The sequence below is a fragment of the Hoplias malabaricus genome, chromosome 10, assembly GCF_029633855.1.
Source record: "Hoplias malabaricus isolate fHopMal1 chromosome 10, fHopMal1.hap1, whole genome shotgun sequence".
NCBI lineage: Eukaryota > Metazoa > Chordata > Actinopteri > Characiformes > Erythrinidae > Hoplias > Hoplias malabaricus.
Genome location: NC_089809.1, coordinates 21,307,562 through 21,324,400, shown reverse-complemented (window position 1 = coordinate 21,324,400; position 16,839 = coordinate 21,307,562). Strand labels below are relative to the sequence as shown.

The 16,839-nt window shown below is 37.0% G+C and overlaps 3 protein-coding genes across 3 annotated transcripts in view; 1 reads left to right on the top strand and 2 right to left on the bottom strand.

Annotated features, from left to right (window-relative positions):
* The first annotated feature begins 323 nt into the window (after window positions 1-323).
* fkbp14 (FKBP prolyl isomerase 14) lies at window positions 324-3,247 on the top strand. The gene is made up of 4 exons (XM_066683825.1): window positions 324-699; window positions 1,302-1,453; window positions 2,210-2,337; window positions 2,480-3,247. The coding sequence occupies exons 1-4, from the start codon at window positions 509-511 to the stop codon at window positions 2,636-2,638; spliced, it is 630 nt and encodes a 209-aa protein (XP_066539922.1). The 5' UTR covers window positions 324-508; the 3' UTR covers window positions 2,639-3,247.
* Window positions 3,248-3,649: 402 nt separating this feature from the next.
* Window positions 3,650-7,438, bottom strand: LOC136708917 (proline-rich protein 15-like). The gene is made up of 2 exons (XM_066683826.1): window positions 7,320-7,438; window positions 3,650-7,169 (listed from the first exon to the last, which is right to left on the bottom strand). Exon 2 carries the CDS (start codon window positions 7,144-7,146, stop codon window positions 6,850-6,852), a length of 297 nt encoding a protein of 98 aa, XP_066539923.1. The 5' UTR covers window positions 7,147-7,169; window positions 7,320-7,438; the 3' UTR covers window positions 3,650-6,849.
* Window positions 7,439-8,795: 1,357 nt separating this feature from the next.
* chn2 (chimerin 2) overlaps window positions 8,796-16,839 on the bottom strand; it is a 41,678-nt gene continuing 33,634 nt past the window's right edge. The window contains exons 8-13 of the mRNA XM_066683820.1: window positions 16,053-16,137; window positions 12,842-13,015; window positions 11,700-11,777; window positions 11,353-11,490; window positions 10,455-10,560; window positions 8,796-9,963 (exon numbers count right to left, since the gene is read on the bottom strand). Of these exons, the coding sequence (XP_066539917.1) occupies window positions 9,792-9,963; window positions 10,455-10,560; window positions 11,353-11,490; window positions 11,700-11,777; window positions 12,842-13,015; window positions 16,053-16,137 (753 nt within the window). The 3' untranslated portion in view covers window positions 8,796-9,791. The remainder of the gene's footprint in view (window positions 9,964-10,454; window positions 10,561-11,352; window positions 11,491-11,699; window positions 11,778-12,841; window positions 13,016-16,052; window positions 16,138-16,839) is intronic.

Sequence of the window (16,839 nt, the reverse complement as noted above, 5' to 3'; positions counted from 1 at the left end):
TTAAGCCCAATTAATAAATTAGCTCCTTCGTGCAGACGATATATAGAAAACGTGCGCACGAATTGAAAATCATACAGCAGACGTTTATTGGACTTCGGGAGGATATATTAATGAGAAATCGCATGTACATTTAGGTGCTCATGGGTTTTAACACAGAAAGTGACCTGTGTAGGGCGTAGTGAAATCTTTGAGGCACGAGCTGTGATTTGGGTGGACGTGGTTCTTCCTCCAATAAGCAGACAGTATTCCGTTCTAAGGGCGTAATCTTCCACAAATCCAACCAATAGCAGTACAACCAAAGATTTAGCGAATAGTATTCTCTCAGGAGAAATTTTGGGAAGGAGTCGGAGCCTCCTGAAAAAACACAGCTTCCACTGCCACGTAGTCGGCGACACTAGCCGCATTAGCTTGACGTTCCTGCAGTTTAACGTTAATTTTTAGTCTTCTGTATGTTTGTGTTCAGAGAACACATCCTCACTCCAGGCATCTGACCGTTATCTGCTTTAACATGATCCTGGAGCTGTGTTTTCTCTCTGCCGTCCTTTACTGTGTTCATGGAGGCAAACTCCCGGAGCCCGAGGTGAACACAGAAGTTCTTTACAAACCTTTTCTGTGTCACCGAAAAACAAAATACGGAGACATGCTGTTAGTGCACTATGAGGGATTTCTGGAGAGTAACGGCACCATGTTCCACTCCAGGTAATGTGCAGAGAGTAGTTTTAATGCATGATCATATACAGTATAGTCATAGTATAATCAGTATCTACAATTTGAATACAACAGAATGAATAAAACTGGGTTCATGGCTTCTTAAATGATAACTATAAGAACGAACAGTGAGTCATGACACCAGGAGACTGCAGAAATCAATGCATAAACCTAAACTGAGTTGTTTGGTTGTTGTTGAAGCACTGTAGAGTAATCAGTCAGAACACAGAACATAAACTGGTTTTGATCATGGCGTGTTTTTTACTTGGTTTAATTTTCAATGAAGCTTTCAAAACATGAATACAACAAGACATCTCATTTGCCACAGATTTGCAGTGCTAAGACATATTCTGTTATTGCAATATAACAAGAAAAAATAATTTAACTTTGAGAAAGCTTTTGTCATCTCCAGAAACTATCAACATTTGTTATCCCGAGATTACAAGTAAATTAAGTTGTGATCTTAAGATCACATAAAGTTACATGTGCTTTGCTTGTTTAGGATGAGGACTTTGTGGTTAAGACTGGAAAATTCTAGCCTGAACACTCTTTCAGGTATTAACTTTAATTTACACTTGTTTTGCTCTCGAAAGCCGTCAGCATGGTGATAAGAATCCAGTTTGGTTCACGTTGGGGATCCGAGAGGTGATCAAGGGCTGGGACAAAGGGCTGCAGAACATGTGTTCAGGAGAGAAGAGGAAGCTGATCATCCCTCCATCTCTGGGGTATGGCAAGGAGGGCAAAGGTGGGCGTTCGGACTGCTTATCTCTGTCAAAGCCTTTGAGTGTCTTTACATATTCTGTAATGTGCTGTCAATGCATATTAATATACACGTCAATACAAAGCAATGCATTAATGTAAGATACAATGCAGCTTTTGTTCATAGGGCAAGGCTCCCGCAGGTAAAGTTTTATAAATATAAATATGCAGCCAAGGGCTCTTAAAAGAAATAAGCTATCATTGGAACTAGCCATAGAAATGAAGGGCTACCAAAAAATAAGTCACATATATATTGTATCTGAACATATATATCAGTGATTACATTTTCTGTATGAATAAAACAGTAACAAAGATTAGAATTCATCTATCTGTCTGCATTATTGCTGGATGGTTCGCTCTGCTATTAAATGCCACTTTGAAAGTATTGAACATCACTAAAAAACATAGCTCAAGCAATAGATAGTAACAAGATATTAATATACATCATAATTGATTTTGTTGCTGTCCATTGGCAGAGATGTTGTTTTTCTTTGTTGTAGTCTTCAAAAAGATATTTAACATTATATTTGTTTAAAAAAACAAAGCAAAACATGATATATACATGATGCACCCCTCTTTTTTTTCTTTTTTTTTAATGCAAAGCACTTCATGGAACTAGTTCATAATTAACTATTTCACTCAATCACATGTAACAAAGTGCTTCACAAGGGTATTATTCAGTGTTTCCCATCATTTACACTGTGTCCAAATATTGATTGATTTAACCATTCATTAATTCCAGGGAAAATCCCACCTGAAAGCACTCTGATTTTTGAGATTGAGCTCATGGAGATCAGGAATGGCCCCAGGTCACACGAGTCCTTCCAGGAGATGGACCTCAATGATGACTGGAAACTCTCCAAGTCTGAGGTGTGTCATATAGACTTGGTTCTTGCCATGAACACTTAGTCAGCTAAAGCTAAAGCAACATGTTTAGCTAACATTAACTGACCTCTACCAAACCCACACAAATTGTGTTTCAGACATAATCTATAAACAATGTCTGTCGCAGGTGAAAGAGTATCTGCGCAAAGAGTTTGAGAGACATGGATACCCTGCCAATGACACTCATCATGAAGCCATGGTGGAAGACATCTTTAAGAAAGAAGATGAGGATGAGGATGGCTTTATATCTGCTCGAGAATTCACATACAAACATGACGAACTTTAGATAGCATTTCCATTCTTGCTATACAATTCACTCCTTTAGCAATGTTTCAATTCAAGAGACTTTAAACTGAACACAGTCTTTTGATATCTTTTAAAACTGTGATGTCTCACAATGCAGTATTTGAAGATGGAGATTCCTGTTACAGTCAATATGAATAAGTATTCTGTAGCAGTTATGAGATTATGTCAGTGAACCTATTTTTCTTTTCTCAGAGATGAGACAAATTATTTGCTCTCATAACATCTATGCACTGAAGAGAAGTGTGTGCCTTTGTTTTTTCTTAAGTGCCTATTGACAAATGAAAACCTCGGAGCATGTGGGATGTTTCAAACTTATATTTTTGCTGTGCTTTTCTGCAGTGTGATTCAGGATTTCAGAACAAACTTTTATGTAACTTAAAAATATTCACTGGTGTCATCAGTGTTGTACATTTCCAGGCAAATTTTTTCAACTACTGTAGTGCCAGGACGGCCCTGTATGGTAATATTTTTTAAAGACCTGCTCAACCAAGAAATCTAGTGTAAGGTTTATTACTAATAAAATATGACTGTATTCAGCCACAGTAAATTTCAAAAGGTCAAATTGTTCCTTAGATAGAAATAAAGTTTGTATGGCTAACCTTATTTTTGGATCATTAGTGCTGATTTACAATCCCCACTGCAACTCCAGAGAACAGCTCTGCAGGGAAAGTCATGCAGAAACTCAGAGTACACTCTTTTATTGGAAATTGTGTTATAAAAAAATCACACAGAGATGCACTCTATCTGAATTTAATATAAAGGGTGTTTGCGTATCTTTTGGAGTAAGCTGGAGGAATCATTAAATGGATCAGTTTTGGATATCTCCTGCAGGAGGTGCTCTTCACTAATAAGATGATGCTTACACTTGGAAGTATGCAAAATCAAACGAGTGAACCAGAAAAATCGACATGTCAGTACACCATAGTAATAGTGAAATACAAGCCAGAAACAGACATTTAAATGCCAGTTTTTCTTTTTAATCCATCTTGCAATGACGTTTTACACAAAGATTTCTGTTAGGATTTCTTCAAGTAAAAAACATAGCTGATCCAGTTTTACAAAAATAAAAAGCACCTTAGAATTTTTCATGTTAAATGCAAACAAATAGGTAATGCACTGGTGATTTGTGTTATTAGAGTTATGTGTTTACTGAGCTTCATCACAGATGATGTTAAAGGAGCAACCAGTTATTTTCACCAATGACTTTTCTTCATATTATGAAACAGCCTTTGTTCTGAAACTAGTGGCCTTCTGTGCCTTATTGGAACATGACTGATTGAATGTGCGGGAGACATAATTGAGCATACGTTTGTAAAATTTGGTGGCACTAAATTATTTGCATCATCTCATTTTAGCTGCACGGATGAGGAAATGAGAATGAAGTAAAAAAAAAAAAATAAACACATTTTATCAAAATGACTTACTGACTTATGACTACAAAGGCAATTAAAGATGACAGTTTTTAAATGGCAGAGTATATATAAGCCTTGTTAACAGATATTGAACACTTACAGTAACACGGCATTATCACTGAACAGTATTGGTCCAACCCCCTATAACCACAAACAAACAAACAAAACAATGGTGACACACAAAAAGTATGTTTTACTTGTGTATCAGGACGGACTTGCTTATACAACATTTCCATTTACCGTATCAGGCCACTCTGTGCTTAATGGATCATCACATTCCATCTAATTACAACAGTGTTACACAACCTGTCTTTACAGAAGAGCAACGTGTCATAACACTCCCTTTAAAAATATGGGTGACAACAATTCTCCCGGAAATGAGGAAAATGTTTCCAGATATATGACCTTTCTTGTCAAAAATATGTTTACATATTAGTATTTGGGCGGCATGGTTGCACAGCAGTTCACATTCACACAGCTCCAGGGGCCTGGAGGTTGTGGGTTTGATTCCCGCTCCGGGTGACTTTCTGTCAGGAGTTTGGTGTGTTCTCCCCGTGTCAGCGTGGGTTTCCTCCGGGTGCTCCGGTTTCCTTCCGCTGTCCAAAAACACACATTGGTAGGTGGATTGGCGACTCAAAAGTGTCCGTAGGTGTGAATGTGTGTCTGTTGCCCTGTGAAGGACTGGCGCCCCCTCCAGGGTGTATTCCCGCCTTGCGCCCAATGATTCCAGGTAGGCTCTGGACCCACCGCGACCCTGAACTGGATAAGCGCTTACAGATAATGGATGGATGGATGGATATTAGTATTTCCACTAAGATGTTCCTGCTACAACCATTTTAATGACCAGGATTATACTATAATCAGGATTTAAAAATTATTATTACAATGTTGTAAAATTAAAAAAACTGCTACAGAGAATAAAAAAAATCTAAACCTAGGACTATTTTATATTTAAAAGTGCTCTCACATGTTGTAAACAAATCAAATATATTTTCATGAAAATGCATTGCGTTAAAACAATCTAAATCTAACTACACATTTAATCATACATTACTGCAAACACTCTTCATGTAAATTTTGTGTTAAAAATCCATCTAGAAAATAAATTCCTTCATACCATCTTGTAACAAATTGCATAAAAAAAAGAATCACAATGTCTCTGAATCCAGTACTTGCTATACACTGACAACAGAAATATGCCGATTTGATGAATTACATTTCAGCCCAGCGTTTTCAACACACCATGAAGCAGTGCTGAGGAATTAGAGATTTGGTGTTTTTCATCAGTTTTGATTTGGTTGTTTTAATTACTGAAAAAGTAAACAACAAAGAATAAACAAAACTCTTTATCCACAAACAGTTTGTGCACAACTGTCCATTAACCATTTCCTCTGCAGTATGTGAATTAATGTTTATCACCCCTTATTGCAATATTTCCCATAATAATGGGGAATTACACTGATTTTCCAAGTTCTGTATGATTCAATGGTTGAGTTCAGAGTGGTTTAATGTGAAATAGTGCATTGTAGACAAAATTACCAGTTGGGATTTCTTTACAGTGGTGGTGATAGGAACCACTGTTTGCAATGTCTAGAACGTTTTCTTTTTGTCAATCCAATCAAAATGGCTATTGAGCCTATATGAGACTTTTAGATATGAGCTTTTACATGCACTGTTGATTATAGGAGGAAATCTGAAAATATGTTTTCTTTAGATTATAGTTAAATTTATAGTGCCCTGCATCATGAATATAGTTCAAAGTGCTCTGAATATTTTAGGAATAAAATCACCTAAAATATGGTAAAGTAATGCCTCAGCCATTGCACAGAATATTTGTACCATCTAATGTAATAACTTTCAATTAGAATTAAAATCACCACTGAAAATAATTATAACTGGTAAATTTTCCTAGAATAGTGCATTTTACATCAAAACAAACAATCTACAGACTTTTTACCATCATAATGGTAGAAAAATATGTTTAATTTTTTCATTCTACTTTATTTTGCAGGTACCCTTTCATTTCCACCTTAAACGCTTCCGAAGAGGTGGCAGTTTATTTAATTAAATGTAAATAGTCTGCACACTGGCAAGAAACCAAGTGCTGTGCTACCGAGTGTCCTTCCAGCGTTCTTGATCACAGGCAATAGTTCTATATAAGATCATTTATATGCTTAAATGATTCTTTACATGACGAAATGGTTCTTAGCATTGATGGAGTATGTATTGTATATGGTTGCATATACAACAAAAAAGTATTTACAGTTATGTTGTCCAGCTTGTGACAATAGAACATGTTTGCTGTTTTACAGAACCATTTTATAAAAGGTTTTTATATAGAAACACATAAAAAGCACACATATTTCTGTATAGAACTCATGTTTCTAAATAGAACCATTGCCTATAATAGTAATAAAAAAAAAACCGTGAAAAACCATTTAAGTGTGGTAAAATAATGGGTTTCTAGTTTGTTAGCTGTACATTTTACATCTGTTGTTTTGAAGCTTTTGTTATATTTGCTGTTTTGAACAAATGCATTATGGGTACAGTGGGTACAACTCACTTTCAAAGAAAATAAATATAGATATTATAATTTAAATAAGCCTCGTAAATCAAAATGATTTTACACCCATAAAAAATTCATTTTCATTCTGAGCCAAACCTGGCCGCACTGGCTAATCTGTCAAATCAGACTGTGTTGTGACGCTCCGCTTTGGCTCTGTGGACCGCTTTGGTCAAATCCATGTTTATTTTGCAGTGCTCTACCGACCTCTCCGGGTTATTTGGCCACTGCAGTGTTGCTCTCGTAAAAGCAGTTCGCCGGTAAGGTGCCTCTGACTCTCCTCTTCTCCTTGAAGCGTCCGGAGCGAGAGACTCTCATGTTCCTCCGGCAGGTGTTCTCATTAAACACAGGCACCATCTCAGAGTCGTCGTAGGTCTCGTAGTTCTGGCGGTCTGTGCCAGGTTTCGAAGATTTTGTTTCTCCTGTTTCTGCTTCTTGTTGGACGACAGTCTCTTTGAGGATGTTTTTGTTTCGGCCAATTAAGGACTTCCACCAGGGATATCTCTCCGCCATCTTCGGTTTTAATTGGAATTCACCTTCACACAAACCACTATTAAAATCACTTTACTTTGTAACACATTTAAACATTATCATTCTTAACACGTCAAGTTTGGTTATGTTGCATGCTGCTTAAACTTGATATATTAAATATCAGTACATGTATTCATCACTCATAAAGAACTTACCAAATCTTCAGTATATATATGTAATGGTTTGCAGTGTCAGGTGTCTGGGTAATTTCAGTGTCCTTAAATAAATCCTACTGTATTTAATGACACCATGTTGCACTGACGGTAACCATGCGTGAGTGAGCCAGAAAACCAGAGGAGAGAGTTACTGTTTACTTTCTGCCCACACACATTTGAGAGGTTGTAAGACTCCACACAGTCATTTTCATTGGTCTCCTGACTCTTGCAGCTCTTCACTTCGACCTCAGAAAAACAGGTTTTATATTATCTCAGTCATCGAGAAAAAAAAGTCACCTGCAGGCATCTGCTGAGCTATTTATCACTGGAACAATATAAGTGGTTTACACCCTGGTAATATGAAATAAAAGAAGCCTGAACACACTCCATTAGCAAGGACACTTCGATCCTGTTTGCACTGACCATAGCATCACTGAGTATAAGAATCTGTTTCATGAAGATTAAATTTAGACACGTATCTGTCTCCTTGCTTCTAGTGCAGACACCCAGCAGTCATTAAAGAACAGCTTACAGCTCTAATATCTTTATAATCATTATCTGAAGGACTATGGAGCAGGCTCGTCTAGAAAAGGCTTTTGCCATTGAACCTGTCTGACTGAGTTACTTTGGCGAAATGCACAGACTTTCCAGTTTTAGGAGGGTAAACCATATTGCATATACTGGATTTTTTCTCCCTCCGATTTACAATCTATTTCAGGGCCTTACAAAAACACTTGGGTCCATGTTTTTTTTTGACATTTTTATTTTGTTGAAGGGCGGCACGGTGGCGCAGCAGGCAGATAGTTTTGCAGTCACACAGCTCCAGGGACCTGGAGGTTGGTTGTGGGTTCGATTCCCGTTCCAGGTGACTGTCTGTGAGGAGTTGGTGTGTTCTCCCTGTGTCCATGTGGGTTTCCTCCGGGTGTTCTGGTTTCCTCCCACAGTCCAAAAACACAGGTTGGTAGATGGATTGGCAACTCAAAAGTGTGTGTGTGTTGACCTGTGAAGGACTGGCGCCCCCCTCCCAGTTAACCCCAAATACATGCAGCCATTTTGGAGTTCTCAGAATCCCAGTAAGGGCAATACATTTTTTCAGATTCATAGCATCGAGCTGTTGTCTTACAGTGGAATTAATTATTCACACTGATTTTTTTTCAGATCTGAAACATGAGAGCAGATAAAGTTTCTCTGAATTTTTAAAAATGAAACTTTCACATTTTATTTACTGTTAGGCATTGTTTTTTCACCATTTTTAAATTAATTTTCCTTTGACTTTACCTTTTTATATGCAATCTAATTTCTAGTATCCAGTCTCCTCAGAAACCACATAAGACCTAATTTACTTTTACTTAATGGCCATTTTGAATATACAACTAAGTAAATGAATACCATTTTTTTTGTTTGGGAACATTAACAGCCATTGACAAAGTACAGCAAAGAATGAAAAAATAACTTGAAATTAGTAAACCAGGTTTACATAATTTAATAAATCAGTATTTGATAAATTACAATCATAATTACATTCTTCACAGAAAATACCTTTCATAAAACAAATCTGTAGAAAGATCTCATATCAAATAAACAACTTTGACAGACATAGACGAGGCAACAGAACTAACTGTGATTATTTCTACCCAGTACTCAATCACATTCGCTCACACACCTACATCACAGTCTGAGACGGTCAAAATGCATTCCTTTTAGATAGTAATAAGCAATGTGCTACAAGAGTATGTACAAGCACACAAGAACCACACTGAATGACTGGTGCATTTTCCTAGTTTTTCTGACAAAAAAAAAAAATGTGGGGATTATATGTATAGGTATTAACACTTAATGCAGAAAAAAGAAAAAACAGGGAGGGATAAAAAATATTTACACTCTTCGCAAGATTAAAAGAAAGTGCTTCATTTAGGGTCTACACAAAAATTACAAATGTGTACATATCCTATACATACCACCACTGCTACAAAGAAGTTTTTTTTAAATCATACTGAACCATGAAATCATTATCAGTGCTAACACACTGAACGTAGAACTATCAGTCACGTACCATGTGATAATTTACATTTGATTTCTGGGGAAATAGTACTCTTTACCATGTCATACAAACAATTTATAAAAACAATTAAGTATTTTTTTCCAATATATATTTTGCTTGGCATGGGATTGCATTAAATAAGAATACATATAAAAATTTCACAAGAGCATTTGCACTAATTAGAATAGCACAGTAACTTAAGTCTCATTCTTGTTTAATGTAGTGCTCAGTCTGTGTACTAATTTTATAAAATACTTTAATTGATGGAGTACACCTGATTTGGAATTCATCATAATCTCCATCAAGAACAGAATTTTCAAATGTGATGAATGGCCTTCACACATTTGAAATGAGAGAAATGAGAAATGAGCACATGAGAATCAGGACAGCTGCAGCACAGCTGCAAATATGAAAAAGTTACAGTTGATGGCTTAGAACAGGATATCTTCATGTTCGATCAATAGTTGTACAATTAGTTTTTGGTGCCTCATATCGTTGAGGCTGGCAAGTGTGTTCTGATCCGGCGGTTGCATCAGAGTTGGACCAAAGACGATTCCCAGATTCTCTGCATTCATAAGGTTGTCTTTTTCATACATGGTGACCCTGATGGGACAAGGCAAATAAAATGCACCTAAATATATTAAAACTGCAATGTTGTATCAGACAAAATGAAAAAAAAATATTCTGATGACCAAATTTATGGAAGCACAAAAAATGTACACAACCAGCCAAAGCAGAGGAGAAAAATGTAGAAGACTTTTACAACAAGCAGTGTTTAAATATAATAAACATTTAAGAGTGATCTGCCTGTATCTACCTGTCATTTCTGTTTAATCATATGATCAGACCATAAATATAAGAAACGCAATGAAAAAGTGGACTGGACTCAAAAAAAAGAAAAATGGCACTCATGGAAAAATCATCTAAACCAGGGTACACCAAAATGCTAAATGCATAAAATCATCAACATCTTTTCCGCTTATCCATTTCAAGGTCGCAGTTAAATGCATAAAGTAAATGTTTAATTAAACAGAAAAATCTACAAAGGAACTGTTGCATTTAGAAAGTGAAGTCTAAACTGAGATGTGTCTCACCTCTTTAAATGGGTCATCAGGTAGCGAAGAGTTTCATAATGTGCAGGAGGAAGCTGTAAAAGACCATCATGGATAGCCTCTAGCCTGGCGTCAGGGTCATTTATTTCTGCACAAAAACAGAAGGTATAAGCATATGTTAACACACAGGGATTTCATTTTCACTGCTTAGTTAATTCTTCTGGAAGCCTTTAGCTAAAAACTACACAAAATTTGTTTCTAAATATTCAAATAGGTAAATCACATTTAGTTGTGACTCTGTGGTTTTGGATTTGAGCTTCAAGTATTGATGTCTGATTGTTTAATTTTTTTCGGACTTGTTGCTCCAGTGCAAAACTAAAGAACATATTTTGGTTGACTGACTACGTTAGTAAGTCACTGTAAGTCATTTACAGTGTAAATTCGATTAAGTGAATTATTTCCATTTAGTTTTACATTCTGAAAACGTTTTGGTGTGAAAATCAATTTGCAACCCTTCAACTCGCTTAATAAGATAGCTAGAAGCTATTGAAATCTACTATTGTCTACTGCAACTTTGACTGTTGGGTTACACTGACAATGGACAAGATTACACTCATTTTGCTGGAACTACAGTATAGAACAAAAAACACAATTCTATTAAAAAAACATAATTTTGTCAAAAAAGCAAAATACAATTCACACATTCAAGACAGAGTCTGCAAATACCCCCCCCCCCCACCCACACACACTCATATCTAGCGGCTTACAAAATATCTACTCAGTATATTATTTATAGAACTACTCCCAAGACCCTGTTGGAACCATGTTGAGATGCCCACAGCAGTCATGATCTCCAGGTTCAGGACCCATGCCTTAATGATCCTTGTACAGTCAATGGATTTATGGATGATTTTTTATAATGATGTCTGATAGTTCTTACTGGCTGCCTGTATGAATTTAGAGTAGACGGCGTAGGTGATGACCGGAATGGGTAGATCTCGCAGATAGAGCTTTAGGGCTCCTGTAATGGTGTTGATGTCAGGAAAGGCACTGGCACTTATATCTGCCTTTTCCCCATCTGTGGAAGAGAATAACAATATTATCTGTCATACTGAGAATGAACACGCAAACTGTATTTGGTGGCTCTCGCTAAAAATGTGATGACAGGAAATCTGGCTGCAATTCATTTCGTACAGAATATACCCAGCCGTGTCTGGAAACTGAGAGCAGTTTCACTGTAGTTACATCAGATACTGATGTAAGTGTAAGGTTTTTTCAAATTCCTACCTCTGTCGAAGGACAATCTCACATCTTCTATGTGCTCCGTGAAGCCAGACACCCTGTAGAGTCCCTCTGATTTCAGCCCTAAAATCATCAAAAGCAATCCATACCATGTGATATGTTAATTCCATTCAATAAAGACAACCATGTAACTTTATTTTTTTTATTGAAATAAGGTTTAACCGCTAGAAATAAAAACATACAGCAGAAAAAAAAATGTCAGGCTGAAACTGGTTACACCATATTGCATAATGCTGTACTATTTTGTGTTAATGTTTAATTTAGCAAGAGATATAAGAAGATGGTAAGGAGAATTAATGATTTCTTTTAAAACGCAGTGTATCTGAATATTTTTTAAAGAACAAAGTGCAAGTTTGGATGCATAACACTGATATTTCTGCATGGTACATGACACTTTTAATCCAGTAATCAATTTGCATTCTAACTGGCTACTGTGGGAACTAGGGCCCTAAGAGCTTTTCAAACAACAGGATTTGTTTATATTCAGTATCAGACCAAGCACAATATTGGTTTAATATTTAATAAGAAACTGTAATGATGTGCTGATAGGATTTAAAAAATATAATAATCAAAATCATGATGTACTGAGATACCTGAAAAACAAAGCTAAATGCTGCTAGATAGTAAGTCATTAAGACAACTGTATCTCTTTATAAGCTGCCTATTTTGGTTTTGGATAATATTACTTAAATAATTGATATAAAAAAATTGCTTCTATTAGTTAACTGTGTTAAAAGTCAAATATAGTATTAATTTCACTGTAAAAAGCATAGGTTCTTGTACATTAGTGTTCAATTCCTCTTATTTTCTTTTAATAACACCTTTCAAAGAATAGACTGAAGGCTCCATGAAGTATAGGTTTTATTCAGTTATAATTTCTGCATGTTAAACAGCTTTCTCTGCCATTATCTATAGCTCTGTTCATAGAGTTGTAGAGTAGCGGCATCATAATGGAATTGTGATTGTGATTGTGATTCTGAAATTTTGAACGTTTCCAAACAGACACTAAGTATGACACTACTGATCTAACCCAGTTTTGAGGCAAAGTCAAGTAGAGTAGGTATCACATAGTGGAAACTTGCCAAAGATGGGAAGAGGCCTGAGGGTTGTGGAGGAAAACTCATTACCTCTGTGCTCTATCTCTCTAATGCACATGTCCAGGACCATGGGCCGTGGTGTATTGTGAGCTTTAACCAGCGTGGTGAGGTCACAGCTGAAGACCTTCTTGATGCGCCGCAGGTCTGGCTGACAGTCGCTGGGCACCAGCTTGGAGCATTGCTTATGCACATTCAGTCCACAGTCTGAAAATGGACACAGGTCAAAAGGTCATGAGGTCATCACCCTAGCGTCTCCAGACCAGCAGGACCTCCTGGGAATCACAGTAGGGGTGTGTGTATAATGTGTTTGTGTGTTTTTGGCTGTTGGTGGGCGCATTGTGGGATTGCAAACAGGTGAGACAGAATGACTACATAAGCCGAGCTGAGAGGTAGAATGTGGGAATGGACAACAGAGTATGTTTATCACCATGATGGCATGGGACAGAGTATAATGTGTGTGATGGCCAGGAAGCTTGTGCAAATACATTTGTGTGTGTGTGTGTGTACATGCATGTATGCATGCATGTGTGTATTGGTATGTGAGAGAGAGTGAGCGTGGTCCATGTGTTCTTGTATATTTCTTTGTGGGTGTGTTGCCTGTGTAAAATAGCTTCCTGACATTGATACTCTGCAATAATAAAATTTTGAAACCAGTCTCTCTGTCTTGGTTTTTTGTCTTCTCCTCTCTAATGATTAACCCTATAATCATCAGTAAATAAAGGTATAATATAAAGAAAATTTTTACGTAGTAGCTCCTCCTAGTTTCTAGACCCACTGTCCATTCTCTGAGCTCCACTGACCATACTGAAGCACTTTGTTTTAAAATTACAGACTGTACTCCATTTGTGGCTCTGTATAATTTTTCTCCCCTTTCACCCTGTTCTTCAATGGTCAGAAGTTAAGAACTCAGAACCCTCACAGGGCAGGTATGATTTGGGTAGTGGATCATTGTCAGCGCTGCGGTGACAGTGACATGTTGGTGGTGTGTTAGTGTGTGTTGTGCTGGTTCCAGTGGATCAGACACAGCAGAGTTAAACACTGTGTCCACTCACTCTCTGCTTTGTTAGACACATCTACCTTGTTGGTCCACGTTGTAGATATAAAGTCAGAGACAGTAGCTCATCTGTTGCTGCACAGTTTGTGTTGGTCATTCTCTAGTCTTTTATCAGTGGACAGAGGACGCTCTAGGCTGGATATTTTTGGTTGGTGGACTATTCTCAGTCCAGCACACATTAACACATCACCACTAAGTCAGTGTCACTGCAGCACTGAGAACGATTTACCACCCAAATCATACCTGCTCTCTGGTGTTTCTCTGGGGGTCCTGACCTATGAAGAACATGGTGAAATGGAGGAATAAAGTATGCGGAGCAACACATAGACTATACTTTGTAGTTATAAAACTACTAAGTGCTCCTGTATGTTCAGTGGAACTCAGAAAATTGTCGGGGAGTGTAGAAACAAGGAGATGGTCATAATGTTATAGTTGGTCAGTGTATATAACAGTAAAAATATGAATAAAAAAATTAAGAACTAAATAAAGATGTAATAAACTGTACGTATATAAATAATAACTTCTGTTTTGTGTGCAATTATGACCTGTTTTATCTATTGAAAACTTTACCCACATATCTATTATTATTTATTAGAGTAATTACACAAATAGTTATTACACTAATAAACCATTATGTTTTACTTCATCTTACCTTAGTTATATTTAAGTTTTTTTCCATAATCTTCACTGACCAGTAGACTTCATCAGCTAATCAATTTTATTTATATAGTACTTTTTACAACTGATGTTGTCACAAAGCAGCTTCAAATAATTCCAGTAAATATAAAGTTTTAACATGAAATGTAAAAATGTAAAGAATGTAAAAATCCCCAGGTGAGCAAACCTAGGGGGACAGTGGCAAGGAAAAAACTCCCTCCGAGTTGAGGAAGAAACCTTGGGAGGAACCAAGGCTCACAAGGGGGAACCTATCCTCCTCTGGTCAGTCTACTGGTAATAAGAGTTAAGAGTCCATGAAAACTTCAATGTAGGGTGGGCAGCTCCAAGGCTCCAACTGCAGCCCTGCTCTCTATATATGTATTTGTTTATCTATCTGTCTGCCGCCCTTCACAAGCACATGCTGTCTCTCCTCTCCAGTTCCATCAGCCCACTCATCACTCTATTTCTTTTACTGCCTCTCAGGCCTGCCTGATCTCCTCCCTCACTCAGCTTGGCTTTAAGGCACTGAGAAAAGCAAAGAAGAAGAAGAGAAGAAAAGTGTTCTGTGTCCCTGTGCTGTTTTGGGGCCGGTTCACAGCAGCTCTGCATCTCAGTGTGTCTGATGATACACGTCTCGCCTGGGGCCCATTCACCAACAAGTGTAGCTCTTGTGTGAGGATAAAGACTCAAGTTATGTCTAAAGCCAGTGAAAACCATTCATGTGTGAACACCCCAAAATAAAACCTTGTGACTGGAAAGGATTTTCCCAGTTTATAGAGACTAAGTTTACTGACAAAAGTCAAATAAAAAGAGATAATCTGTATTTTCAGCAAATTTAAATTAAATTGTGGTAAAATAAATGGAAAAAAACATGCACTTGTTCAAAATAGTTTTTCATCACTGTTTACATACTTACATTTGTTTGCGCATGTGTGTGTTTGTGGGTGTGTTTCCATGAGTGTGTGAAAAATAGATTTGGTGGAGAGCCAGGTTTTCTTTGCTTTGATACAGTTTGTGCCTTGTGTGATGATGCATGGGTGTGTCTTTTTTCTTTTCTTCTGTGCTCAGGGTGCATGCCACTATAAATAGTTTCACAGGGAACTGGATGATGAACTGGTCTGGACTAGGTGTCTGTTAGGAATGTTATATATGCACATTGTTAATAGGTTAGTTGCAGTTTTCAATTGATTGGTACAAGCCTAACTGCCTCTGCCTGGGATTAAGTGAATGAGGGCAGGTCTACAGCCAAACTGCCCCAGTTACCATAGCAACATACCATATCACACTGATGGGATGATTGAGATTTAAGGACTTTATCTCGTAGTTCAGTATGAACTGTGTTTTCGGACTTTGGGATTAAAATGGAGCATCCAGAAATAATCCATGCAGACATGGGGAGAACACACCAAATTCCTCACAGCGACCAGAGGCCAGGTTTGAACCCAGGACCCAGAGACCCTGGAGCAGTGTGGCCATTAACATTTTAGAAAGCTTTATATTTAAGTGTGTATTTGTAAGGCAGTGGGTTACCTGAGCAACGTACCCCCTGGGCAATGAGACCCCACATGAAGTTGGCACAGTATTCACACCAGTGTGGTCCTCTGAATGTGTGTATCTATAAACCAGACAGCACAGACCATGAGTCAGAAAACCTGTTCACGGACTTAATCCTCCTCACAAGCACAAATCTCACTGACAAATGCTCTGCACAAATTCTTTAGAGATATTTACAGAACCTTAAAATGTCCTTGAACCTTAATGAACCTTAAAAACATTAAAATGTCCCAGAGATTATATAGAAAATAATGATATTTAAATATCATTTCAAAAGACAACAGGCTAACATGCTAGAATCACTCTTTGTATGGATACATTTGCTATATTCCTTATAATAACAAACCTAAACAGTGTTGATCTAAATAGTATAAACAATACAAAATGCTTTTTTACTCACTTTTGGGACTATTCAATATTTCACTCATAATTGACAAATAGAATTATTTCATACTTATTTGTGAAACTAAAACTAACATTTCAAAGATGATTACATACTATTGGTGTAAGTTGCTTTGAAAAACACTTAGACTAAATGCAAACTGATCTCAGAGAAAGCATGGAACAATTAAAAAACAAAAACACACCAATCCACAAATAAATAAATAAAAACAATCAAAGATATCTACTTCCTTTCATCTGCTAGAGCCATGTGAATATTTTAGAAAAATGTATCAACAAATGAGCATGAACAAAACTGAAACATGTAACTGGAACTTTTCCGTGTTCCATCTGTTTACATTTCAATGACAAATGCAGGCTG

Bases quoted from the DNA above. Each gene is read 5' to 3' on its own strand.
- fkbp14 (XM_066683825.1), top strand. From the start codon at position 509: ATGATCCTGGAGCTGTGTTTTCTCTCTGCCGTCCTTTACTGTGTTCAT. The intron at 700-1,301 runs GTAATGTGCAGA...TGCTCTCGAAAG, and splicing joins GGCACCATGTTCCACTCCAG to CCGTCAGCATGGTGATAAGA. The intron at 2,338-2,479 runs GTGTGTCATATA...TGTCTGTCGCAG, and splicing joins GGAAACTCTCCAAGTCTGAG to GTGAAAGAGTATCTGCGCAA.
- LOC136708917 (XM_066683826.1), bottom strand. From the start codon at position 7,146: ATGGCGGAGAGATATCCCTGGTGGAAGTCCTTAATTGGCCGAAACAAA.